At 44.8% G+C, this 27,961-nt stretch overlaps 1 protein-coding gene across 1 annotated transcript; it reads left to right on the top strand.

Moving 5' to 3' along the window:
* Positions 1–294: 294 nt before the first annotated feature.
* On the top strand, positions 295–27,961 carry RGMB (repulsive guidance molecule BMP co-receptor b). The gene is made up of 5 exons (XM_032845877.1): positions 295–572; positions 1,549–1,624; positions 4,856–5,127; positions 10,616–11,124; positions 26,511–27,961. The coding sequence occupies exons 2-5, from the start codon at positions 1,620–1,622 to the stop codon at positions 27,177–27,179; spliced, it is 1,455 nt and encodes a 484-aa protein (XP_032701768.1). The 5' UTR covers positions 295–572; positions 1,549–1,619; the 3' UTR covers positions 27,180–27,961.

The raw sequence follows: 27,961 nt of genomic DNA, 5'->3' as shown, positions 1-27,961 counted from the left end.
GGGCAAAGGCAACGCGGCGGGGTGGAGGGCGACGCGGAGGGTGGCGCTGGCAGCGTGAAAGGCCTCTTTGTGCGGGACTTGGTAAGGAGGCGGTGAGCATGGAGAGAGCAGAGCGGGGACCCGGAGGCTGGGACTCTGGGACGCCGGTCCCCGCCACTCTTCGGCGGCGCCGGAAAGATCCGGGTAGTGCCGACAGGGGGCGGTGTGGGGCTGGAGGGGGTGGGGTGAAGGCCCCTAGGCTTGGTCTTCTTTGAGACCTAAGGCGAGAGAAAGACACTTCGAGAACGCGGGAGGGAACTGAGTGATTTGCCTCCCCGCCCCCTTCCCTGGGTGGCCGAGAGATCGCGCTGGCTGGAAGGGCGCAGCCCCTCGCTCGGCGCTCACTCAGCAGTCAGGGAGGCGAGAAAGCGGCCCCCAAGGCGGAGCCTCCGTCCTGCCCCCGGGTATCGCTGCCCCCACCTGGGGGAGAGAGGCGGGCGCCGCGCTGCCCTCCCTCTGCGCCCCCGCCGCGTGGCTTGCGGCTTATTTTCCCAGCTGGCAAGCGTCGCGCTGCAGACAAGGGAATGCCTGTGGTGAGTTGTTTATTTTGTCGAAGTTTGCGGTGGGCCAAGGGGGACGTGGGGGGCGAGCAGCAGGCAGAGGCCCAGACTGTTTTGTTTAGGTCTTGGTCCACCTGTGTGGTATAAATCTGCCAGCCTCAGGGCGGCGGGAGGCCAGGGTGAGAACACCCCCAACGCTCCAAAAGGCTTCTCTTGCAGACCTAGAACCACATTTGATTCTCCACTCCTGGAATCGGCTAGATCCTAGCTGACGCTACTCCCTGTACCTCGGATCATTGCTTCCTGTCCCTGCTGCGTAAACGGCTGGCGCTGTAAAGGACAGTCAGTGCCTATGACCCAGGGACAGCTGTCCATAGAAGTACCTCCAGGGTACCCTTCCCCATTTCTTGAAGATAGGCGAGCTGAGTATTTGATATGAGGGGCGCTCTTGAAACTAGTGGGAACTTGTTTTGGCGACTTGTGGTGTCAAGTCCGTTCAGGCGTGTCGGGTCTGCGGAGTACCACAAACTGGGATCCAGATTGGCCAGAGTTTCCTAGACTTGAGGCCGGGGGCGGGAGCGGGAAGGAAGCGAAGCGGTTGGCTCCCAGGGGAACCCAGAGGAACCCCCCAGGGCTGATGACAGTCACCACTGCGGCCCCGTTTGCCTGGAAGAAAAGCCTAAATACATTAGCGAGCTGGTAAAGCTTTTAAGGTCTTCTCGGGAGTCAGTGGCTGGCTAATGAGAGGTTAATTTTGTTTGGAAGAGAAGGCTGCGCTGGTTTCCTGAGATAAATGGACAGGAAGCGCATTACCTCCGCGCGCTGGCAAGCGGCTCCCAAATGCTTTTTGCACCTGCCGCTTTGAGCGGTGTGATCCGCTGCAGAGCCCGCAGGGATCGTGGGCGCCGGCTGTGTACTCTCGGGTGATGAGCCCCACTCACGCCCCGGGCCCCCTCCTTCCGGGGGCGCAGCGCTCACGCCAGGCTCTGGGGTCTTCTCTCACACCCAGGTCCTGCGTGCTCCAGAGCTCGGGGGCCCCCTGATCCCGTCAAGCCCCCTCCAGGATCGGAAGGGTTAAGAATGATGTAAGTACAAGCCACTAGCTGCTTGCTGCTGGGCTGTCGGACTCCGGGCTATTTCAGCCCCCGCTTTGCGGTCACCCTGGACTAGAGAGCAGGGCGGGGGGGGGGGGCTTACTCTAGAATGGGTTGCACAAATCGTTATCGCGGTCAGCTCCCTAGCTCCTCTGTCCTAGGTGAGCCCCTCGTGTTAGATGTCTGGAAATGGAGATAAATCAACAGGGGAATAGTTAAGACAGCGTGTATAGGTTCAGGAAAAGAAACTTTGAATTCTTATTCAGAATCCATTCATGTTGCTGGCATGTGTTTTAATTCTGTTCACTTACACGTTCATACCATGGGATGCTTTGCTGTGTCCTCTAATTGTGCTGTTCTGGTCTCATCTTTCCTTCCTGAAAACAAAGATGAAGAGAGAAAGAGTACAAGTGACAAGAAATAGGGTGGGTGTGTGAGTTGTGCAAGCTGTCACGTCATGATTTTTTTTTTTCTGATTAAGATGTAAGACTTTTATAAGTCATTGACTTTATGGGAGGAAAATCCCCAGATTTTTCTTTACAGAATCTTAAAATCCTGCTTAACTTATGGTATTCGAGCTGGAGGAATGGATGCGCTATAAGCGACCATTCACCAAGCTCTTGCTTTCCAAGCCCATTCGGGATCTTGCTAACAGTCCGAATTTACCCTGCGAGTATGTCAACTGACCTAAAGACTTGAAAACAGGAACCACCCTGCGGTTTAATTGTGAAAATTAACATTTTACTCAAGCAGGCTGAACACTTATGTGGTAATAAAAAATGAATTGTTAGCCTTATAAATCTTGGGCTTGTCAAATTTTACAACAGATGAGCAATAAAGCACCTTAGAAAAAAATGAAGTTTTCCCTCTGAAATACAGTTCCATTTCTATACAAGAATTTGTAGTGGCTCGAGGATGCCCTCTATTGATAAAATAATTTAGAGCACTGTGTGTTTAAGAAACAGGATAAGGAGGTGGGGGAGAAGTGGCAGGGGGAGAAATCAGTGAAAGTAATGATAGCGGAAAAAAAACCCCATCTAAACTGAATTTGATCCTTAACTTTCGGTTATGTGTTTTGAAGTATGATCAATAAAGTGGCATGCTTCTTTCATAGGGGTCGAATTAAATCTTGGGTTAAGGGAAAAGAAACATCTTATTGTTAGTCTTTGTTAGCAAAATACTTTGAAAAACTGCTCAGATTTGGTTTCTTTTAAAAGATGTTTACCAGCATTTCACTAATTTCAGTTCATGTATTTCATGTAATAATTGCAAGAGAATAAATTTTTGGTCTCATAGTATTTACTCCACAATACTATCTAAAAATCATTATCAGATAACTCTGCCTGCGAAAAGTCATTTCTCCAGGCAACTCTGAAGCTATTATTAAGCATATTATGGATATACACAAGGTTTGGATTATATCTTGGGCAGTGAAAGGTGTGTTTACCACTTGAGTCATCATAGTATGTAATAGGTAAGTAATGAAAAGTTACAGTAAAAATAGATAGACATCCTTCATTAGGGACCTAGTGGTTTGTACAGTTCATAATGTGTCTAATGAGTAAGCCGGAGTGATCGAAGGGTTGCCCTCAATTATCCTAGTCCATTGATTAGCACATTGTTACATGTGGAGTATTAACGTGTCGGTGGTTGATACGAAATTGCTAATTAGAGATTATGAGTAGTGAACCCGTACGGTTGCAAACTGCAATTTGGGTATAAGTGAATTTAAAACGGCAACCCCGAGCCTCTTGGAGGAATGGCAAAGGCAAGGACAGTGGAAGTAGCTCCTAGCCTTTGAAGCCATTCTTTAGATTAGATACCACTTCACACCTACTGATAACAAATTGGAACCTATCATCAACCTCACAACATGCTTTCCTGTGACAAGATTTGGCAACCTCTTTTCCTGGCACACGATTGGGTCTTTCCCCCTCATTTTTGCGTCGATCCAAGTGACCAAAGTAGAAAGTGACCTGCCATTGAATTAATATGCTAATAGACTAAGAAAATTCGTGGAAAAGCCACCGAGCAACAAGAAACGATGGCGTAATTACTCCACACTGCATTAAAAACTCACTATCCTCATTAATCTAATTACATTGTAACCGAACACGTTGAAGTTCGCCCACTCTCAGACTCCTCCCCGTTGCTTTCAGGAAGGGAAATGTCAGAGGAACAATAACGCCAGAGCCTCGCACAGCTGCCCGCGAATTCCGCCGGTTGCTGGTGGGTACCTTCCCAGCCCATCCGATCTGTTCCGGACCGCAGGTCACGTTCGGATTTCCAACGCCTCTGGGTGCTAGCTTTACAAAACGTCCGGAAAAGGCTCGGAACGCGGTTCCGCAGATGTGATTGGCTGCGAAGGGACCTGTCGCACGGCTCCGGGTAAAAGCGCCCACTTCCTTTCAGGAGCCGGAGGGACAGAGTGGGGGTGATCTAAAACACACAGACACACACACACAGACACACACACACACACACACACACCCAAAAACCTTCAGGGGAAGTTAAACCCAATCAACACCTATTAAAGGGGAAGTCAAAAGCCGGGTGCTTTTGTTACGCCGACAAGAGAGTTGCCGTCGGCAGTTTCTGTCGGGCACAAGGAAACAGTAGATCGCGGAAAGGGGAGAGAAGAGGAGGGAGCAGGAGGGAGGTTGAACCCGGGCGCGGCGGACCGGACTCTCAGCCAGCGGACGCGGAACTCGAATTACAATGAGCACGCTGAGGGCGGGAGGAGGTGCGGGGGGCGGGCGCTTTGGGCCCTGTGAGTGGCGGGCTGGGCCCAGAGGTCCCGCGCTTACAGCCAATGGGGTGGGAGGGAGGGGCTAGGCCGGGGGGTGGGGACAACGTGGATTGGCGCGTGTAAGGAGGGCGGGGCGGCAGTGCGGGGCTGAGATTGATTGACCGCAGGTCCGCCGCGCAGAGATATCCGGGGCTGCCAGCGGCTTCTCGTTAGGGCTGGGCGCGCCTCCGGTGGGTCCACGCCCGCTGAGCCCACGCTGGCCGGGACCCGGGCGCCCGCGCTTTTGGGGCCGGGCTCAGCGCTAAGCTCACCGTCTTTGTGTCTTTTCTCCCGCCCCCTTTGCCCCGCCCGCCGCCTCCGGCCGCCGCGATGCCGCTGCGCCCCGTTGCCGCCGCCGCCGCCGCCTCGCTCCGCCCGCGGCGCGCTTTTCGCTGCGGCGGTGGCGGCGGCCCGTATCCGACGCGGGCCTGAAGGAGGAAGAAGAGGAAGCGAGGAGCGTCCCCCAGTCCATGCCGCAGCCACGGCCACGGCCACGAACCCGACACGGCGCCCGCGCCGCCGCCCTCGCCGGAGCCCACGAGACCTGCATGGACGGGCATGGGCTTGAGAGCAGCACCTTCCTGCGCCGCTGCCGCCGCCTCCGCTGCTGCCGCCGGGGCTGAGCAGCGCCGCCGCCCCCAGCTCTGCCCGCCGCCCCTGGCGTTGCTGCTGCTGCTACTGCTCAGCCTCGGGCTGCTCCACGCAGGTATGAGGCGCGCGCGCGAGGGTAGCCAGCCCAGGGCCGAGTGCTTTGTTCCCAAACACCCCGGTCCCGAAGGCACACGTTGGGGCAGAAGGGCGGCGTGGCGTGGCGAGACCGGAGAGGCCTCACGGGCTCCAGACCTGCACCTTTGCCGGGCTCGGGGCGCGGCGGTACGAACACACCCGCGGGGTCGAGCGGCGCGCCCAGGGCGCAGTGGAGAGGCCTCTTTCCCTCCCTCCAGTTTCCCCGCCTTCGACTGGGACCGTTGGTAAATCTTCCCAACAGACGCTTATCAAAGATTTAGAGCGCGGGGGCGGCGGGGGCTGCGCCCCCGGGACAAATGTTCCGGGTGCTTTATTGCTCACTGTCTTGGTGTTTACTGAAAGTCAGTCTGGGATCAGGTTTCCGCCGCCGCCGCCCCCTTCGAGGGGAGACAGGGAGCCTTGTGCTGCTTCTCTGGAATTGGGGGTGGCGATGAGGGGGAGAAATCGCCCCACGTGTAGAGATTTTCACCGGAATTTGAAAACGTGGGGGTTAATCTCGAAGTAACTTTTTAAAACAGGAATTTCTTTCGTATTTGCGAAAGCTGCTTTTAATTCAGCTTTCACCCTCTTTGAGGAAACTAGTGCTTTGTGGCTCGCCGCGTGTTTTCGGGTTCCAGGAGGGGTTGACAGATCTCACAAGGCTTTCTGGAGGTCGGCGCTTCCCCTGTGGAAGCAAGAGTGAGTTGTCTGTTCTTACCGAAGTAGGCCTGCAGACGAGCCTTCTAGCAGGTGGTACTTATTTTTCTTGTGAAATAAGTTGCATTAACACAATGTTCTATGTGAGCTGTATCTCAGTAAAGCCGGGGGTGGGGGGCGCCGGATATTTAGGACGTTCTTTATAAGTAAGGGCCACGTCTAGGAGTTTGTCTAAAGAATTAATTTAGTGTCAGACTGAAAGATAAATTCTGTTTTGAGAACAACTAGAGCATGAGATAAGTTTTTCTTCGAGACTTTTTTTGTCCTGTATTTTATGACCGCAGTCTCAACGCGCTCTGATCTGGAGAATCCTGAACTGTAATGCCTCCCAACTGTGTGGAGTCGTATTTATTTATGAAGTCATAGCAGCCTTGCTAAAAATCTGGGAGGTCTTTTAAGTAATGGGGAAAAAATGTGGCGTTTGAGGAGACTTAATTTACTTTTCGTAACTTTGCATTGTGATGGAACAGCTGCGTTTTAACACTCACTTGGGGGAACATAGGGTGTGATAGTAAGTGATTAAGTAAGTGATAGTAAGTGATAAACCTTACAGTGATTAAGGTTTTAAATGAGTGACTTTAGAATCTTAGTAATGTCAACCTGTTTATGGTCACATGGACATTTTTAATCATGTGTCAAAAGCTACATTCAGGAGTGTTTTGTGTGAAGAATCTGTCTTCTTAATGTCAAAGTGTGTGTTTCTTGAAATGGAAATTGAAGTATTCTTTAGGACTGTGTGTCCCTCATGACTGCTTGGATATTGTTTCCCTTCCTTGTCAGAGGGTTCTAAGACAAAATTGGAATGTGGTCCTTGAAAATTTCTTTTCTGGCCAGTAATGAAAAACTTAAGTTGTTACAATGTTTAAGCTGCCTTATTTCAAGAACTTGGGATGTGAAACTCCTCTCAGTATCTTCGTGGGTCTTCACTAAAGTCACCATTGGATTCTACCTAGAGTTTCCGTGGTGAGTGATACCTGTGGACAACTTGTTGGGGTGGAATGATTAATTTGGTTAAAAAAGGCTCCTTTTTTGAAAGATTTCTTTGAAGAGTGTTGGTATTGAAATGCAAAGATTGTTTCTCTTCAGAGAGCCTAGTGGAGTGCTCTTTGCAGATGGGCTACCATATGTTTTATGCCTGGATCCATTATAATTTGCCTCGGCACCCCATATGGCCCTGCGTTTCACTTAATTCAGCTTCAGCATATCTTATTTCTTTTATTATAAACTGGTGATTGTGCTGCAAATTCACTCGTGCGGTCCTGGCCTCAAGGAAATGGTCTTGAATGGTGAGATCTTTGAATCATTAACGAAAGCTGTAGACCCACAAATCCTTTAGCACTTTCATTAACTGGAATGAAAACACTATCACACCAATCATTGATCATCTGACTTGAAAAATGGAGACATCTGTAACAGCAGATTTTGTTTTCTGCTCTAGGAAATAAAAAACGTCCTTTCATTCCCCCCCCCCCCATCCACTTTAAGCAAATCTCTACAATTCCTGAATGGAGATGCAATATGGGAGTTACTTGCTTACTCATACTCTTCATGGCTTTGTTGGCTACATCGTTGAGATTGTTTCTGCTCTGCATTGTCTTGGCATCTTGACAGGAAGCTTACTTTACCGCCTGTAACAGGCAAAGTGTGCGCTGTCATTATAAATTCATGAAGCCTGGATATTTCTGGGTGTATGCTGCGAATTAGTCATTATACAGGAGCCTGTGATGGACCGAAACTGCTGACCCAGATGCACTCTCTAGTTAGTCCTCCTCTTTTCCCACCATCTCTATTTGAAAAGGCTGTCAGAAAGCGCATCCCACGCAAAAGAACACAAGGAGTTCTGTTTGATGTGACATTTCTCAAAAGAACTGGCACCTGCCTGCTGGGAGAAAGGGAGAGGGGAGGAGGACAAGGAAGGAAAAGGAGGTAGGAATCTATATTCTACTTCTCTTCCGAACAGTTATATCTGCATCTCATGCTCTTCTTACTTTGGATATTTTATGACTATTTAAAATAATTATAAGTAAATGTATGCTCGGATAGATTTTATAGACCATAAAAAGAACAAATAGGCATTGCAAGTTTAGCGGAAAGTTCCTGTCCTGTCATTTATTCATAGTCTAGGAGCTGTTCTTTACTGACTGATCTTGGCCCAGTTTTTATTTCCTTGCTTTCTACTTGCTGTGAAATCTTATTTAAGAAGAAAAAAAATAATAATTGATAGAAGAGTTGTCTTTTTTTAAGTTATCAGCTATTGTTGTGAGAATCAGGAATTTAGAGCATCTGTGACCTGAGGAAGGAAAAGATTTGAGGAAAGGCACTTTATCCTGGACTTTGTTCTAGCTATTTATGATCCAGCCACGACAAGGCTTTTAATATCCCTTTGTCTTGATTTTTCCAATATGTAAAATGGCTTTAATGCCTTTGAGGTTGTTCGTTGGTTTTTGGTTTTTTAAGTCAAACGGTGGAAAAGGACTTGATCTACTTTGGAGAAAGGAATTCTGTAAATAGAGGAGCTGCTTTTGTCAACTCTAGAATGAGCCAACATGAGATAGGCCAAACACATGAAGGTGTTTTTGTGATTTTTTTTTTTAATGTGATTTAGTGATAGGTGTAAGTCCATAGCCCCAAAACAGTAATTTTTTTTTTTTTTAAACTCACATTAGAGCCCAATCTAGACTACATTTCTCCCTTCTTGGTCTTTGAAATGTAAAAACAGTGGGAGAGGTGGCTTGAGAGGTTGTCATCCCCCAGTCTTTTCTGCTTGACTCAAGCCAGAAACAGAGATTACAGGTTATTCCATTCAGGTTTAAAAGCACCTTAATACTGGAAAGATTAAAGTATTTTTCTAAAATGATACTAGGGTTAGTTTTAAGTCTTCATCAGCTGAAGTCCTAAATCTTGATACTATCCTGAAATTTATGCCCACATCTTAAAATAATTACATATTTAATATATACTCTTTTTTTCCCGTCACCTAGAATAAGAATTATAAAATATTTTATGCCTGGGGCAAATCACAAAAACACCTCCTCTCATTTCTGAGCTGAGGAGTCTAAGACTTGAAAGTATGGAAAGTTTCTCCAGTTTAGAGACCTAAAAAGAATGTTTAAGTAACACAAAGTACGTGTTAAAATTAGTTTGTATAAAACTTGAGGTGGATGTTTAGGAAAAGTATTTTCCTTTTCAGTAATTCTAGCATTCCCAGTTTATGGATCAGAATATAAAACTGGCGCACACAACTGACCTAGTATTGGCAATTCTTGTATCTTTTCATGCTTTGAGAGGTTTTTAATTTTTTTAAAAAGATTTTATTTTTTTTTTTTGAGAGAGTGTGTGCATGTGGTGGGGCGGAGGTGGTGGAGGGAGGCAGGCAGGAGGAGCAGAGAAAGAGGGACTAGCAGACTTCACAGTGAGCTGGGCATGGAGCTCAATCCCAAGATGGTAAGATCCTCACCTGAGCTGAAATCAAGAGTTGGGTGTTCAACCAGCTGAGCCACCCAGGCGCCTCTTAATCTTTTTATATGAGGAGCTAGTGGCAAGACATAATTTGAAAATTGACTTTTTTAAAAAGTAAGGCAGTTGGAGTTGGGGTGTTTTTTTTTTTTAATTATTTTAGCTTTGCTTTAATCATTAGGTGTATCTGAACTGTTGACTTAAGGAAAGAAGTCATTTATATATTCTCTAAGAATTCTGTGTGCTGTAGTTCCCTGGTTCTCGTTCTTTCTTTTTTTTTTTTTTTTAGATTTTATTTATTTATTTGACAGAGATCACAAGTAGGCAGAGAGAGAGAGAGAGAGAGGAGGAAGCAGGCTCCCTGCTGAGCAGAGAGCACGGTGTGTGGCTGGATCCCAGGACTCTGGGGTCATGACCTGAGCCAAAGGCAGAGGCTTTAACCCACTGAGCCACCCAGGCGCCCCCCTGGTTCTCTTTCTAATAAAACAGTTGGTGGAATCAACTGTCCTTGCAGTATGATTTCAATCTGGTGTCCTTTTTGATTTAGTGTACCTTTCCTGATGACCTGCTTGTGATCTGGGACCCAGTAGTGATGGATGTTAAGGGAGAAGTAAATACACAGCTTGATCCAATGAGTCACTCTATTTTTTTAAGAAAACAGATTTCATAGCACCCAGGAGATTGTCAGTTTATGTACAGTTCCTTAATAGACACCCCTAAGGAAATACAGAATAACTTAGTACCTGGATTTTTTCTTGTTACCCTGTAGCTGTACTAGAGTCAGGGAAAGGGGTTTTAACTAATCATGCTATAATTTAGGGGTCCCAACCTGAGGCGTGGAGCCTTAATTGTGGTTTTGTGCATAGATGCTATGCTTTCCAAAGCAAATGACTTACGCCCTTTCCAAAATCAAAACAAAGTTCACATCTTTGGCTTGGCCTTAGAGCAAAGGAAACTTTCTCAAAATCTGTAAACAATAGCAGGGGTGAAAAGGTACTCCATTTAGCCATTCCCTTATAATTTTTATGTAAGAATACTGGGCCAGACTGGTGTTCACTCACAGCAGCTCATGATTTCAAGTTTTAAGGTAACTGATTGCATGCAGTTTTTCTCCCAGTGGCTGAATTCATGAGAGACACAGAAGCACAATGCAACCCTATTTCTGAAGGCCTTCTTAAAATAGGAGGATACGAGATGGAACAAACAGTTTCCAAAGGAGGATGTCATTTTCTCATGAAGCTCAGGAAGTTGCAAAGCATTCAAAAAAATGTTGGGTCTTATCTTCTTTCTCATAGGTGACTGCCAACAGCCGGCCCAGTGTCGAATCCAGAAATGTACCACGGACTTTGTGGCCCTGACTTCGCACCTGAACTCTGCCATTGACGGCTTTGACTCTGAGTTTTGCAAGGCTCTGCGTGCCTATGCTGGCTGCACCCAGCGAACTTCAAAAGCCTGCCGTGGTAACCTGGTATACCATTCTGCTGTGTTGGGTATCAGTGACCTCATGAGCCAGAGGAATTGTTCTAAGGACGGACCCACATCCTCCACCAACCCTGAAGTGACCCATGACCCTTGTAACTATCACAGCCACGCAGGAGCCAGAGAACACGGGGGAGGGGATCTGAACCCTCCTGGTTACCTTTTTTGTGGCTTGTTCGGAGATCCTCACCTTAGAACTTTCAAGGATCACTTTCAGACGTGCAAAGTGGAAGGAGCCTGGCCACTCATAGATAATAATTATCTTTCAGTTCAAGTGACGAATGTGCCTGTGGTCCCTGGATCCAGTGCTACTGCTACAAATAAAGTAAGTATACTTTTTTCCTTCTGACTTGTAATTTGAAGGTGTTTGATTCTTAAGACAATTTTTTTTTCCTTTGGACAATTCTTGAAGTATGATACAGAAGACCTAGTTTAAAAGGAACTTTTTCTTGTTTTTGGCAAGCAGTTAACAGGGTGAATGGAGGATTAAATGAAAATTATTTAGTAAAAGATTTCTCACTGGAATCTTAGGGCTTATGTAAAATGTGGGTCTAAGTTTAAGCAGTGATACGAAAAATTAAAAAAACACAAGTTGAGTTGCTGTGAAAAGACAGGTTGGTTTAAGGGGAAAATGTATACTTTTTTTTCTGTGATGTCTTTTTTGAGTGTGACTTTTGTCACTTTGGTTTCTAAATCCATATTCTGACTTTTCTGATGATGCACTTGGGTGTTCAGAGAAAGCTCTGAAACCTGGGGTAATAGCCCATCAGGAAACATAATTTATTGGAAATTTGGAAACTAGTAAAAATACAATGGCTATAGGCCAGCTTCCTAGTGGCAAACCCAGAGTATTTTCGTTATTAACCTTGTCATGACTAAGCAATTTTAGAATTGGGTATTGTGGAGCAGTGATGTATAACGAGTATGTAATCTCAGGAAAACAATTTAATGAAGAAGTCGGGGGGAAAACTGACAAAAGTAAGTTCAGCTAACCCTGCCTGTCTGTATTCTTGTTTGTTTGTTTGTATGTTTGTTTGTTTTAAAGAAACTGATACCTAATAGAGTTCATTTAAACCAACTTTAAGGCACCAGTGTCCGTGCAAGTGGGTGAAGAGCTGGGAACAAGGTTCCCAATTGCCAGTGAGTGCTAATTCAGGCATTAGTAAGTAAATGTAGGGGTCAGAAAAGGTTTTCCAGAAGAAAGACTGTCCCAAGTAACCAGCTCCTTCCCAGTCTTCCCTAATCACAAAAATCACACAGAACTGTTTCATCTTGCTCAATTTCCTTTATTCATCAGTTGGTTTAGACTAAAATGTAATTGACAAGCATCAAGCTTTAGTAATATTTATGACTGTTCTTTTGATTCCAGAACACCCTCCCTTGCCTCCAAACATGGGTGGCATGTTTTTAAAGTGAATTTGAATTATTTTACTTGGCATTTTGAGGAGGTAATTTTATAGCACCTCCAGAGATACCTAGAGGTCTCACACCCAGGGGTCTCACAAATCTAAGATTAGAAGTCGTTGCTCAGAACAAAGAAGTCTGTTACATTAGTCCAGACATCTAGGGGAACTCAAAAATGTTTACACTTCAGCTCCCAGTAAAAGCCCTGGCTTGCCTTTCCAAATCCTACATCTCATATAAACCTTTCTTCCACTGCTTTTTATAAGTATGTAAATAGTTTTTCCTATCTGTATGTTAAAATATGTGTTGGCTGTAAGTTACAGTAGAAAGTTACACAATTATGAAGTTATAAGACAAACTATGGCCAAAAATCCATCATTGCTGCAGCGTCTTAGGGCATAAAACCTGGGAATAACCTTTAGGGAAAATGTGAGACCAAAAAATCAAAAAAGCGGTTCCGCTGGGAATGGAGAAAGTCCTGTCGATAGTATAGGTAACTGAGGGCTTGGAGTCAGCGGTACTTTGGAGAGTAGCAGGTGCTTTGTGCATGGGGAAATACTCAAGCCTTAAATTTAATTTTCCATGCCTTCCATCCATTTGTGTGTCACTTCTACTTGTTAATTAGCCTTTCAAAATTCTGTACTTTTTAGTGATCGTTTTGGAATTAATTGGGACAACTAGTTACCTTTTTTGAGTATCAATATTCTATAAATGGAAGTTGACACTGAAGTACTTTAGGTTGGGATCCATTTCATTTGTGATCAGGTCTGCCATCGTTTTTAGCAAATGAATAAGAAGTACAGCTTCGTTTTCTCCCACAGTTTGATAAGGATCAAAAGTTTTGCCCTTCCCAAAAGGGATGTGGGAGGCAAGCTGTCCTCTTGACTTAAATTCCAGCAGACAATGAGAATACTTGGTCTTTTAGTGCACTGTTGAAAAGTAATTCCCACATCTGGTGACCATGCTGTTCAGGAGCCCATGACTGTATGGCTTCACCTGCCTCTGATAGTTGTGGGGTTTTTTTCCTTCTGTTTTTTGCAGCTTTCTCCAAAGCTCCCAAAAGCATCTGGAAAGTTACTGCCAAAGACCTATCTCAGTGCTGATGTGAACTGTGCTGGTGAAGCACAACTAAAGGCCTAAAATTTTGCAGTGCAATTTCCTTTTATCTACCCAGGGCCAAAATGAAATCTTTTAAAAATTCTAAGCAATGAAAAAATGATGGTAATAAAAATAACACTGAGGCAAAAAATACATTTGAAGTTCCCAAAAAGATCTGATTTTTTTTTTTAATGTCTACTGCAATACTTAAAAAAAAAACCTTTCAGAAGATTTTTTTGTACAGGTCTCCGCTTGACTGAGCCCACAAGCACGTACATAGACCAGCTACTTGGTAAGTTAGCACTGCACTCGACAGATACCCTATCATCCTTGGGGTCAGGCATTTTTAATGACCTATGTGCTGGTGTCACTAGCTGGAAAAGCTGACCAGTGCTGTGGTAGACGTTGGTGAGCTGTGCTGCTGAAATTGTCGTCTGTAAGCACTCACTCATTTCAATACGTTCAGCACTGAACTAAGTCACTGAGCCAGGGTTTGAGGCGCAGTGAGGTCCTTAAGACAGTACCTCAGTCCTGGGAACGTGGCTTCTTGAGCAAGCAGTCTCGGGGTCCTCTTTGTGATCCCTAACTGCCCTTAAGTACCTTTCTCTCATCACAAAAAAACAAAAGGTGAGGGGAAAAAGATCTAAACTGAATAAAAGAAAGTGAAGTCCTCTGCATTCAAGGGGCCATTTCTTAGTTAAGCCTTTTCCTTCATCCACAGAGCAAGCAGCGAGTTTAGGGCAGCTAGACCTGCGGCACTGGGTGGTGTGGCCTTAGCTTCCCCGCCCCCCCCCATCTCCTCTCTGTCCCCCTGCCCTGGGAACCTTAGTGTGGCGCTACAGGTATACTTCCTGAAGGCCATTCGTGCTTTTAGCCACACACACACCCACACACACCACCACCACCCCCTCAGCCCTCCACCGCCCCCTATCCCGCGCCTGCCTCCCTCTCTTCAGAGGAGTCTCGTGCCTTTGCCAGGAGGTGTGCTCCTAAAGGGGAGGCCAGGGCTAGCTTTCTGTCTCCACCTCAGGGGCTGTGGGGCTTTCTGGCACACCTGCCCGCCTCAACTGAGATCCACACCAGCTCCGGGCCATCTCCCTCACCTTTGGCTGTGAGCAACGGCTGCAGGCCTGCAGGCCCTGGAGAGGAGAGACAAGAGGGACAGGCTTAGAACTGGCAGAGTTGGCTAAATAGGAAAGAAAAGCAGTTTTTATTTTGCGGGGAGGAGGAAACTTTTTAGGTTCCAGAGAGGACATGTGTATCTACCTCCCCTGGGCCTCAGACCAGTAACTAGGCTAGATCACCTGTGCAGATGGTTATCTCCTATTCCACCTCTTGCGCGGTCCCTTTGCCAGCCCCTTCGTCTCCTGTGTGTCTGTTTCTGTTCAGGTGCACTCTAAGGATTTGTGTATGCCATGGCTACAGAAAGTGATTTTGCGGTGAATTCTCTGATAAGATTCTGTACTCTACAGATACGTTCCTAGCAGTGTGTATTAAGATTACCCGTCTCTCGGGTACATTTAAAGTGATTCCTTTTCCAAAAAATTTCAAGAATGCATTTACTGTACACCTAAACAACGGGAATACTTTTCAAACTTACTTTTTACAAGTGCTTTGGATACCTTTGGTTTATTTTTCTGTTTGTTTCAATGTAATCGTGTCCTTTTCCATCACTCCAGCTTTGTCATCCTGTCCTTCAATCTCAGTAAAACAAAATTATGAGGAGAAGGAGAGGTGGGGGGTTGACAGCAGGTTCCTTTATAGATCTGCTACAGAAATTTCCATACTTCCTCCTTGAGTGAGAAAAATGGTTTACCTTAAAGTGTTTGCATTTGGGAAAGAGGTGTGTTGTCTTCATCAGGCCAGGTGGCTGCAGGCCGGGTGGGAAAGCGCTCCAGCACACCTCGAATGTTACTGCTATGGCTCGGGGCTTCCAGCTCCTGGTAATCCCGTCGGCAGTAGCACCAGTGCCTATCCAAAGCGTGGGAAGAGGGCCAGGCCCGGCAGTTATCTATTTTTCAAAGTCCCTCAGTCCCAGTTTCCAGCTACTTTCTGGGAAATGGCCTGAAAATTATTATAATTATCCCTCAAGCCCAGATTCCAGCTACTTTCTGGGAAATGCCTGAAAACTTGGACTGGTTGATGATAGTAGAGATCATCGAAGGAAGACTTCGATTGTTCAGTTTGTTCTTGCTTTCTCTCTGCTTCCTTCAAACTGTGTAACCCAAGATGTTCCCTCGCAGCAAGACATCCTCCTGTGTGGGGTCCTCGAGCCGGAGTTGAGTCCTCCCCTCTTTTCTGATGCCCCTTCGCTTGTAGCTGCTGTTCACAGCGGTATACAGGCTTGTTAACTAGTGTTCTGGACCCATTCTCTATTGGACAATAGGGAAAATCCGGGCATGCCTGCATTTCAAAGGCTTCCAACTGTCATTTTAAGCAATTTCTGGATCAAGGTTGGAGAAACCATCCTCTTTAAACCCCAGGCCGAGTGCATCTTCTTTGTGGCCAAGTGTTTGTCCCCCCACTATGTTTTTTATTATCTTTATGAGATAGTCTGAGCTACACGATAGTGATCATTCCTATTTTTATCAACTAAAGACAGTGCCTCATATTCCAGCGGCAGGATTGTATTGTGCATCTGTGGACACTGTTCTTGGATGTTGCATTGTTACAGACGGGGCAGTGGTGTTTTCCTTAAAATTAGAGAGACCTGGGGCGCCTGGGTGGCTCAGTGGGTTAAGCCTCTGCCTTTGGCTCAGGTCATGATCTCAGGGTCCTGGGAGCCTGCTTTCCCCACTCTCTCTCTGCCTGCCTCTCTGCCTACTTGTGATCTCTGTCTGTCAAATAAATAAATAAAATCTTTAAAAAAGCCCTTTCTTTCCAAAGATCGCAAACTTTCTTGCATATATATTGCTACTAACTTTTAATGGCTAAAATTGCTCTTTCTTTTGTTGTGAGTATCTGTTACATAGGAAATTCTTGCCATCTCTTTATAATAGCTCCTTATCTTGGTCTTCGTTTTTGTAAAAATAGTTACGAAACAGAAAGAGAGGGACCGATGGAGGCATATTGGGGAACGGATGGGGAAGAAGTTTGCAGTTGTAGCTTCCTGCTCAGTGTAGCCTTTTCTCTGATAAAAACGTACGATTAACTCAGCATTGCATTGGAACCCACTGCGTGTCACAGGGCCCCCTGTGGGGGTGAGGAACAGGTGAGGGAGATAGAGGGGGGATCTGTCTCCCTCTCAGTCGAAGCACAGAACAAACCTGCAGCAGTCAGTGGTGCACTGTGTGTAAAACTAGCCGTTCAGGGTTTCTTTTTCTAGAACATTGGTAGACTGGCTCTCAGTGTTCCTACTTAGCAAGTTGTCACCGGTGTCAAGAAAGGCTAGAGAGATGGGCTAATGTAGCCAGCGCATAACTGTCCCCCTGCTCGCGGTCACAGTTCACTGTTTTTACTCCCAGGATTTGGCACAGTCTCCCTTTCCACTTACCACAGTCAAGGTGGCCCCTCACACTGGGATTTCTGTCTTCCCAGCAGGGTCTAGAACCCTGGCTGCCACTGTTTAAAGGTTATTGGTCTTTAATACCAAAAGCTTTCTAGAATTTGACCGTCAGAGTCTCCCAATTCTTAAATTCATTTTTCTGGGTCCTGTCTCATTTTTAAAACCCATGAAAGCATATTGTCAGTGATCTCCTCCTCCCTGAATTTACTTATTGTAGAAAGAATATTGAAACTGTGAAGAACGGAAGAGCAGAAGTCAGCTATAATTCCAGGTGGTAATGTTATTTTTCCCTTTTCCATTTCCTGCATAGCTCCTGTTTGTATTGGATGTAAGGTTTGAGGCCCAGGAAATACTCAACTTTGTTTCATACAGGTTCAACAGATTTTCTGGAAGTAAAAGGATTTCCAAGTATGAGGGAGGGGAAGGGCAGGCAGAAAAAGGAGGAGAAATTATTAGCTGTACGATATATCCACAAGTGTGAAAGATCATTTTATAAGATAAGTGGGCCTACCTTGATTATTGTTTATGCTGTACTTGTCCTTTTTTTTTTTTTTTTTAAAGATTTTGTTTATTTGAGAGCATGAGAGAGAGAGTGAGCTAAGCATGCATGCATGAGCGGGGACTGGGGGAAGTACAGTGGGCGAGCACACACCCCTCTGAGCAAGGAGCCCAATGTGGGGCTCTATCCCGGGACCCCGGGACCACGACCTGAGCTGAGCCTAAGGCACACGCTTAACCAACTGAGCCACTGAGGCGTCCCTGTGCTTTCTGTGTAGGCTGCATATCATCACGCTGTCCGTGTGCATGCAAATACTCTGCGTAATGATCTTTTACCATCTTAATTCTCTAGAATGAAGAGACTTAAAGATGTTAGTAGAAACCATTTAAAATTGTATAAAGTTTATATCTACGTATTTACTGAGTTCTGTATTTTGAATCCTCCTTCACTGTGCCACTCCCTCTGTCCCAGCTGTGGTTTAGGAGGAGGAGGAGACTTTTCAAAATATCCCCCATTTGTAAATGAAAATAACCCAACTCCTGCCCAAGCCAGGCAGGATTCCATCACTGTGCTGTGGGCCTCTGCTGCTTCTAAACAGAGCCTCGCTGCTCCGCAGTTGAAACCAGAGGCACAGGCCAAGTCTGATACACAGCTGAGAGTTAGAACTGCTTTCACTGTGGCATTTCCCAGTGTCTCTCTGCCCTGCCAGATTTTCTGTGAGTCAGAATTTTGAGAGGAAGGGGCGAGAAGGAAACCTTGGATAGTTGGTACCTTTCTCTTGGCTTCAATTAATGCCAACCAAACAGTTTCTGCCAGTGTGGAATGTGGCACGTCACAAGTTACCTACAGTAGTGAGCAAGGCAAAGTCTACTTTGCCCATTCCGTCTTTGTTTTGACTGCAGTAGAACTTGCTCTTCCACCGTTCTGAATTTTGTGTTCTCGTGGGTGGGGTAATGTAAGGACTTTTTAAACTTGTAGGTGATAACCAACAAGAACAGCAACACACATGCAAGGTACAGACTCGAACTAGACGGGCTTGCAGTGACAACACCGCACTGTTGCTTGTAGCAGGAGCTTTCGGCGAAACTGGGTCTGTGGCAAGAGGAGTTCTTTGTGTCCTAGTTAGCTGGTTATTTGAAGAGTGGGAGCCAAAAGAATGTTTGGCTAATTCTGGTGGGGTTCTTTGAGTGTTAGAACACAGTCTGTATACTGTGAGCAGATTGATAGGACGGCATTTAAACCCTAAGTTCTCTTCTGCTCTGCATTTGCTTCTGACATGCAGGCGTCAGGGTTTAATCTCTAGATCTAAAGGTGTGGGAGAGTGCGTCTGTCCGTGTGTCCCCCTCTGCGCTTCTGTGCTTTTACTGCCTTCCTCTCTCCCTGCCTCAGGCCAGTGGAGACAGAGGATATTGTTTTGTAGCATTTCAGTTAACTGGCTTCTTGAAATAGAGGGTCACCTCCTTTAACCACCTCTTTTGTGAATGTTTTTTTTTGTTTTTTTTTAATAGTCCTGGGAACTTGAAATTGAACCTAGAAGTGGTAGAGTGTGACTGTACTGTAAAGACCTTCAAGCCCTTTTACCTTTTAAATCACCTCTCAAAACTGAAAAATGATCGGAGGCTGTGATTTCCTAATCCCCATTGCTTCGTGCAACAGCTGTGCTGAACCAAGGCCTAGAGCTGTTTGCAAGGGGTCCCCTTCTAGGGCCTCAGGATCTGTAGCCCTGACCACTCCACCCCCAGAAGGGAGATTCCCTGAAGGCAGAATGTGCTGGGGCAGTCACTGCCTCCAGCCCTGGCTCTCACCTTTCCCCATACTTGTGGCCTCTGGTCTGAAGTACAGTGACAGCTGAGGCCCAGAATACTGTCCACACATGCCTAACTTCCCATCTGGAAGTTTTCGGGAGTCCCTCCTGTACTTGCTGGCCTCCTTATAACACGAAGTCTGAACACAGCAAACACGTTCCATGTTGAGTCCCCTGAGTGGCTAAGATTCGAGGACTCCAGGCCCTTCCTCCTTATGGCTCTGGTGTGTACAAGGAAGCGGGCCCAATTTCGCTGTCTCAGAGACTATTTATACTTCCAGCCTTCCTTGCTTTAAGTGTACAGAAATTACTCTTTGGAAGTCGACATTTTTGTGCCTCTTTCATGTATCCTCCCTGGGCCTGCTTCCCTTTCCCTCTTGCATATTCTTTCCAGCCCCTGAGCTTAATGCTTCTCCCCTGGACCACCCTAGCTGCCTCAGCTGTGGGTGTCCTTCGCCTCTGCTTTGGTTTCTTCTTTCTCTGGCTGCTGCCAAGAAGCCCTCCAGCAGCCAAGGCAGCCCTTGTTCCTGCATGTATTACCTGGGGCAACACTGAAGAATAAATAAGGCTGATCCATTCCCTTTCTCTGGAATCCTGGAAGTGCTCCTAGAACAGAGCTCTGTGCAAAGAGATTCTGAGGGCAGAGCAACCTAATTTGAGATGTCTTTTGAAGGTAGCAGACCCTTAAGCACTCATTCCAGCCTGAAGAGGAATCTAGGGTAAGATTTTTCATCTGCTGCCTTCCCCTTTAACACATGTACTATCTTTGTGTTCGCGTTTAACGAAATAAACTCTTCTCCGTCTGAAGTTCAGCCTTCCTGTAGGTGGATACTTGATACATACGTGAAGTCTTAATTGTAAAATTACATTTTACAAAAATGTTAGTAACCATCTGAACATTTTCCCTAAATCCTGTGTGTGTGTGAATGCTGTTAATGTAATTTAAATGTAATTCTCTCTCTCTATATATATATATATAAATGCTGTTTTTTAATTCAAGTATTCTTCTCAATGTTACATTAGTTTCAGGTGTACAACATAGTGATTCAGTAATTCCATACATTAAAAAATGCTCACCACAGTAAGTGTAATCACTGTTCGTAACTATACAGTGTTGTTACAGTCTTACTGACTATATTGCCTTTGTTTACTTCTCATCTCCAGGAGTTATAACTGGAAGTTTGTACTTCTTAATCCCCTTTATCTCTTTCCCCCATCCATCCACCCACACACCCACCCACCACCAGTTTGGTCTATTTTGAGTTTGTTTTCTAGATTCCACGTATAAATGAAATCATATGGTATCTCTTTCTCTGATTTACTTCACTTAGTGCAATACCTTCTACATCCCTCCATGTTCTTGCAAATGGCAACACCTTATGTGTGTTTATCCGTTCTACTTCAGTAGACACCTAGGTTGGTCCCATATTTTGTTGATTGTAAATAACACTGAGATAAACCTAGGGATACATGTATCTCTTCGGATCAGTTTTTGTTTTCTTTGGGTAAAAGACCAAGCAGTGGAATTACTGGGTTGTGTGATATTTCTATTTTTAAGTTTTGGAGGAACTGCCATGCTGCTTTCCACAGTGGCTCTGTAAGTGGCTGCTCCGGTTCACATTCCCACCAACAGTTTCCTTTACTCTACATTCTCACCAGTACTTGTTATTTCTTGTCTTTTTGATACTAGCCCTTCTGACTGGTGTGAGGTAATTGCTCGTTGTGGTTTTGATTTGCATTTACCAGATGATTAGTGATATTGAACATCTTTCCACGTGTCTGTTGGCCATCTGTAGGTCTTCTCTGGAAAAATACCTATTCAGGTCCTCTGCCCATATATTTTCTAACAGATTTTTATTTAAGTTCTAGTTAGTTAACATAGAGTGTAACTGGTTTTAGGAGTAGAATTCAGTAATTTATCATTTACATATACCACCAGTGCTCCTCACAAGTACCATCCGTAATATGCATCATCTGGGGACACGTGAATCGCTCAGTCGGTTAAGTGTCTACTTTTGGCTCAGGTCATCATCCCAGAGTCCTGGGATCAAGTCCCTCATCGGGCTCCTTGCTAGACAGGGAGCCTGCTCCTCCCTCTCACCTTGTTTGTGTTTGTGTGCTCTTGGACAAATAAATAAAATCTTTAAAAAAAAAATACCCATCATCTGTCTACCTTATCCACCACCCACCTCCTTCTGTTAACCCTCATTCTATTCCCTATTGTTAGGGAGTTTCTTAGGGTTTGCCTCCCCCTTCTCCTCCTTTTTTTCCCCCTTCCCACACATTCATCAGTTTTTCTTGAATTCAGTGTATGAGTGAAATCATATATTTGTTTTCCTCTGACTTATTTTGCTTAGCATAACACATTCCAGCTCTATCCATGTTGCCGCAGATGGCAAGATTTCATTTCTTGTTGGCTGAGTAATCCAATGTATACATACATACTACATCTTCTTTATCCATTCGTTGGTCAATGGACACTTGAGTTGTTCCCATAGTTTGACTGTTGTTGATAATGATGCTATCAGCATCGGGGTGCATGTACCCCCTTTGAATCTGTATTTTTAAGTCCTTTCCTCTGCCCATTCTTAATTGGATTTATTTTGGTGTCCTTTATGTATCTTGAAAATTACTCTTACCAGGTACATCATTTGCAAATACCTTCTTCCACTCAGTGGATTGCCTTTTTGTTTGGTGGTTTCCTTCACTATGCAAAACCTTTTTAGTTTGATGTAGACCCAGTAGTTTATTTTTGCTTTTGATTTCCTTGCCTGAGAAGACATACAAAGAAAATTGTTGGTAAGTCTAATGTTCAAGAGTTTACTGTTTTCTTCTAAAAGAGTTTTATGGTTTCCAGTCTCACATTTAGGTCTTTAATCCATTTTGATTTTACCTTTATAGTGTAAGAAAATGGTCTATTTTTCCCAACACCATTTATTGGAGAGACTTTTTTCTCCATTGTATGTTCTTATTCTGTTTTGTCACAGATTAATGGACCATATAAGCACGAGTTTCTTTCTGGGCTATTCTGTTCCATATACATTTGTATTTGTTTTTGTGCCAGTACCTTACTGTTTTGATTACTACCTCTTTGTACTGCAGCTTGAAATCAGGGATTGAGATGCCTCCAGCTTTGTTGTTCTTAAGATTGTTTTAGCTCTCCAGGGTCTTTGGGGATTTCATACAAACTTTAGGATTATTTATTATAGTCGATGAAAAATGCTATTGGCATTTTGATGGAGATTGCGTTTACTTTGTAGACTGCTTTGGGTAGTGTGGACATTTTAATGGTATTCTTCCAGGCCATGAGCATGTGTATCTTAATTATTTGTACATCTATTTATTTGTCCCTTAAATTTCTTTCATCGTTGTTTTGTAGTTTCCAGAGTAGAGGTATGTCACCTACTCGGTTAAAGGTGTTCCTAGGTATTTTGTTCATTTTGATGCAATTATAAATGGGGTAATTTTCTTAATTACTCTTTAATAACTTCTTAGTAGTGTATAAAAAGGCAACAGATATCTATTTATAGATATCTATATCTTTAGATATCTATCTAACAGATATCTAAAGTCCTGTAACTTTACGGATTTCTTCTAATGGGGTTTTTGGTGAGGCTATATCAGTGTCCTCTGCAAATAGTGACTGTTGTACCTATTCGTTACCAATTTGGAATGATTCCTTTTTCTTGTCTGATTGCTGTGGCAAAAGTAGATATCTTTATTTTATTCCTGGTCCATGTAATCAGAAAATTCACAATTCCATGGGAGTTTTCTCTTTGGAAGCATGTACCCTTACTGGAGTAGTTTATTTTTGCTCACATTTGGGGACTTAATGTAGAGGCTGGATGCCACTGACCTGATTAAGAGTAAAAGGGGCTGTGAGCAGTTTTAGCCTCCCAGAGGTGCCTATTTTTTCAACCTATAATTGCACCCAGAGGATTTGATGCAGTAGACATGTCAGCTAATTATATGAAATAGAATTTGTTTTACCTTCCTTTACCTCAAGCAGAATTTTAACCAGGTACTTACCAAAATTGTATTTCCCTCTCTTCCTACTAATTTCTGTGACTATTTCAGGTTACTTTGTTGGCCCATTTTAATCCAACAGCTGTGAGTCCCTTGATCTGGGAGTCCGGTTCTAGAATTGAAGGATTCTGGTGAATCCTCAGGTTCATATCAAACCTGGTGTGGTCCTGCACATGTAGCACCAAGTAGTCTGACTACACACTGGTAATTGTTTCTTCCAAAATACAAGAAGCACAAGTAGTTAAGTGTACAGAGTTCGGGGAATCTACTGTTTGAAAACCTATGCCCAGCACTTTGCAAAGCTGCCAAGCCTATGGAAGCCATGTCTGTCTCTTGGCAAAGCAGTGCCTGGGTTTTGCGTCCTTGGCTACCTTGTTTTCCTTAATGCATTTTCTTTTCATGGTGGAAAGGAGTGGCAGGTGCCTCTAAATTTTGATTTTTCACAACAGACCTCCTATCCTTCTGTCACATGTGGAAGGGTTGATTTGTAGCTGGTATCTCTGTCTTCCTAATAGACCGTGTGTGGGTGGTAAAGATCTCAGGGAGTGAAGCATTAAAAATGAATGAGGAGAACTAGAGTAGTTTGTCTGAGGTAGGGGTTGAGAGGGACTTGGTGGGAAAGGTTTAACAAAAGGCATTGATGTTTTAAATGCACAGAAATGCCATCCATTAATAATAAATGGTTTGGCAGAGAAGAGATGTGCCAAAATAAGTTATTACAGCATATGGATCAGTTCACGGAAGGGGAAAGTAAGCGGCATGGCTGATGTTTCTAAATTATCTGTTTGAAAGCATTACAATACAGTTTTGAATATCCTGTTTTGCTATTAGAGCTTAAATAGAAAAAAAACTGGGAATTTCCAAAAATTTTTTTTTTTTTAAACCTTAATAAGAATGAACAAGTTTGGTTTTTCTGAAAATGAATTTCTGGCCCCAGCTGGCTTGAATGCCTTTTTTAAAAGCTTGAGTTGTAATTGTATGAGGAAGAAAATTAAAATTACAAAATGTTAAGTCAGGTACAACAGTTGCCTAGTGTTTTTTACACCTTCGTTGACTGTACCTCTAGATTCCTCTTCACTACACACTCAGACTAGAGGACAACTCATCTATCTCCGTGGTTGGAGATAGATCCATTATCACCCTCAGTATTTTGATGCACAGGCTAATTCTGTACGTTTATTTGCTTTGTGTGAGAATGAGTTCAGTTAGAAGAGAGAAAAATTACTACCAGCTTCACTGTCTCAAGGAGAAAATGACTCCTAGAAAACTGGACAAAAATCTGTTAAGTAAACTGGGATCTTTGGTCAGTGTAGATCCTGGTGCAGAAGTCAAGCTTTGAGTGTTAATCTTCTGGAGGCATGGGGGTTAGTGGCACAGGCCTAGCAGAGGACAGAAATGCATGAGGTATTTGAAATGACTCCTGAGTTGGAATTGGTGTGCTTAGTGAATACACTAGGCTGGCTTGCCCGTTTGGGAATTAGTTTGAAAATGGATCTGTTTTACTGTCTCAACAAAACTAATTCCTTGTTGTTATTCCTGAGATGAACAAAAGAGTACTTAATTCTTGCAAATAATTTTAATCTAGTTTAAATTTGAGGTTTCTTAGCCTAGGGAGTCTTCGAATGTGAATGCTCCAGTTGAAAATGAAGACAATGATTATATGAAAAGTCTTACTCACCCTTATTGGAGCCATCTGTATTAGCTTTCAACTCTTTCAGGTGCAGAATTTACTTGAATTAATCTTTTCACCTCCAAGGGATCCTAGCTTGCCCTAAAAACACTCGTCAAACTGTCTTTAGAGCCACAAATAAATCTATTTTATAGTCCCATTAGATAGCTTGCTCAAAATCCCATTCACTCTGGAAGGTCCTATGGTTGGATGCACAACAAATTTCCGGCAGTCATCTTTGGTACACCTCCTTTGGGTTGTTAAGAAGGTGTTGAAATCTGAGAAGGCTGGTAGTGAAATTAAATTGTGGGTCAGGGTAATTAGGAAGAGAGAAAACCAAGCATTTTCATAGCATATTGTCTGGCTCTTAGTTGCAGCTGCAAACAACGGATATGAATTTAACCAGTTGCTACAGTGCAGCTGGTTCAGATCTAGCTTTATAACTGGCTAAAGTAAAATGAAATGGCTGGAAAATTCCAGTCAAGTAACACCAGTGGGAACATGTGGAATTAAATAGTGTGAGTAAATGCTGGCCTGGATGAGGAAAAAACTTCAGACATAAACTTGAGGGTGGCGTTGAGGACTTGTCGAGAGGCGTGAGGAGGGGCAGGCAGGGCATTTTCTGGCCTTTTTAACAAGGGTCTATTGTTTGGATTAGTTCCCTTGCAGGAGGTAGGTTTCCTCTATCCAGGGAAATCTGTAGAGTGGCCTACCTTCTTCCTTGACCAGTACTTTTTTTTTTTTCCTTTAAGAAGAAAGAAAAGCCATTACTTCAGTTCCTGACAACAACAGATCTCAAAATGTTCTTACTTCCCACCTTGTGTGACCCAGAAGGCCCCGTCTGTCTTCAGTCCTCTTCCCTTCCACCAAGTGTACCAGAGGATATGGAGTATTTGGGAGGTGAACAATTACGTTGTCTTGTAATTGTTCTAAATAAGGAAGGAAAATGGGTTTACACAAGGAAAGTTTCTATAGCATCAGGTTTTTTCTGCTCAATTAGGAGAATTGAGAGTTGGCTCGAGAAAAAATTCAAGAAGTTCAAGGGCCTGGTGCTGTTTGGGGAAAACATTTGCTGTAACTAGGTTGAGGGTATTTATTCTCTGCCAGGGCCTGGGAGCTGTGTTTGCCAAGTGATTTCCAAGTCACAGGGATTAGCCAGTCATGTGAGACATTTGATTAAGAGACTTAGAGAAATCTTTGCTGAGGCACATGATTGGTGGCTGTGGATGGGATGGCCCCCCTCAACTCTGCTTTGTTCCCGAGTGTTAGTAAGAAAGTTTGTAGAAGAATCTTTGTTGAAATCAGAGTTCTGATGGGTATATTATTAATTACGTCCCTTGACGTTTCTACCTGACTTAGTCTTTTTCTCTGAGCTGTACCACCCCTCACCTGTTTGGGGAAGAAGACAGGACACCAGATTATCAGTAAAAATCACTGTACCCCAACAGCAACATAGTTCTGTTTTAGGAAAGTAAAGAAAAAGTTTTTTGTAATGTACATTCCCCAGATTTGCATCAAATTTTTATTCTAAACCTATACGACTTTTTCTTTTTCCTTACCCATGATACCTTTCATTTCCGAGGCAGGAGCCCATGGGCTGAGTGAGTTTAGAGATTCTGTCTCTGGCCATTCACCTCCAGCTTGGCGGGCGACGCCACCTCTGCCCCTGCCCGCCTGTTTCAATTTGTGTGTGTTCCTTCCCCCAGATAACCATCATCTTCAAAGCTCACAAGGAGTGTACAGATCAGAAAGTGTACCAAGCTGTGACCGATGACCTGCCGGCTGCCTTTGTGGATGGCAGCACCAGCGGCGGGGATGGCGACACCAAGAGTCTGCTTATCTTGGAGAGGGAGAGCGGCCGCTACGTGGAGATGCACGCCCACTACATAGGGACCACGGTCTTCGTGCGGCAGCTGGGTCGCTACCTGACGCTCGCCATCCGCATGCCTGAGGACCTGGCTATGTCCTACGAGGAAAGTCAGGACCTGCAGCTGTGTGTCAACGGCTGCCCCCTGAGCGAGCGCATCGACGACGGGCAGGGCCAGGTGTCTGCCATCCTGGGGCACAGCGTGCCTCGCACCTCACTGGCACCGGCCTGGCCGGGCTACACACTGGAGGCTGCCAATGCCCAGTGCCACGAGAAGATGCCAGTGAAGGACATCTATTTCCAGTCCTGTGTCTTTGACCTGCTCACCACTGGTGATGCCAACTTCACCGCCGCCGCCCACAGTGCCTTGGAGGATGTGGAGGCGCTGCACCCGCGGAAGGAACGCTGGCACATTTTCCCCAGCGGCAGCCAGGGGACGCCCCCCGGACGCAGCCACTGGGCTATCAGCCTCGGACTCCCATGCTTGATCTTTGTTGTGTTTTTGTAGGGGTCGTCTTTTGTGTTTTTTGGGGTTTTTCTTTTTGTCTATAACAGAATTTTAAAATATATATTGTCATAATATATTGAGTAAAAGAGTATATATGTATATACCATGTATATGACAGGATGTTTGTCCTGGGGCACCCACCAGATTGTACATACTGTGTTTGACTGTTTTCATGTATGTTGGAGGTAGTGTTCTTTGATTGTACTGATTTTGTTTTGCAGTTTTGTGAAATATTTTATAATGTCCCTGCCTGGGGACCTGTTAGAAAGCACTTTATTTTTTATATATTAAATATTTATGTGTGTACCTGGTTAGTACGTATAGTACATATACACAGACACCATATGCAGCGTTCCCTTCGAAGATGCCCAGTGACAGTGGTGGTAGCTGTTTCTGGCCCTTCAATCCTGCCTTTTCCCTTGGCTACTGATCTGCCACCCTGGGTGTGCAGCTTTCACTCGCCGCCTTCTGGGGGAAGCTGCGTCCTTCCTGTGAGCTAGGGGGTGTCCTTAGCCGCCTCCTGCCCTCACGCGGTGTGGACGGACAGCCAAGTCCCATGATAGGCACTTTGGCTTTTGTGAAACAATGCACAAAACGCATCTCGAAGGAACCCTCACCCTCCTTCACCACTGTCACTTTCTCAGAGGGCAGGGAGAATATCACTACAGTTTTACGAACTAAGATCTTGTGATCTGAGCACTTACCGTATGTGGGGTTGAGCCAGACAAAACTGCTGTTCCAATAGGTCAGAACGGTCTAGAGGTAGCAATTTCATGGATAAA

This window comes from Lontra canadensis, unplaced genomic scaffold (genome assembly GCF_010015895.1).
Source record: "Lontra canadensis isolate GAN:19392208 unplaced genomic scaffold, GSC_riverotter_1.0 scaffold4, whole genome shotgun sequence".
Taxonomy (NCBI): Eukaryota; Metazoa; Chordata; class Mammalia; order Carnivora; family Mustelidae; genus Lontra; species Lontra canadensis.
The sequence above is the reverse complement of the archived record's forward strand: the minus strand, read 5'-3'. Positions and strand labels throughout refer to the sequence as shown.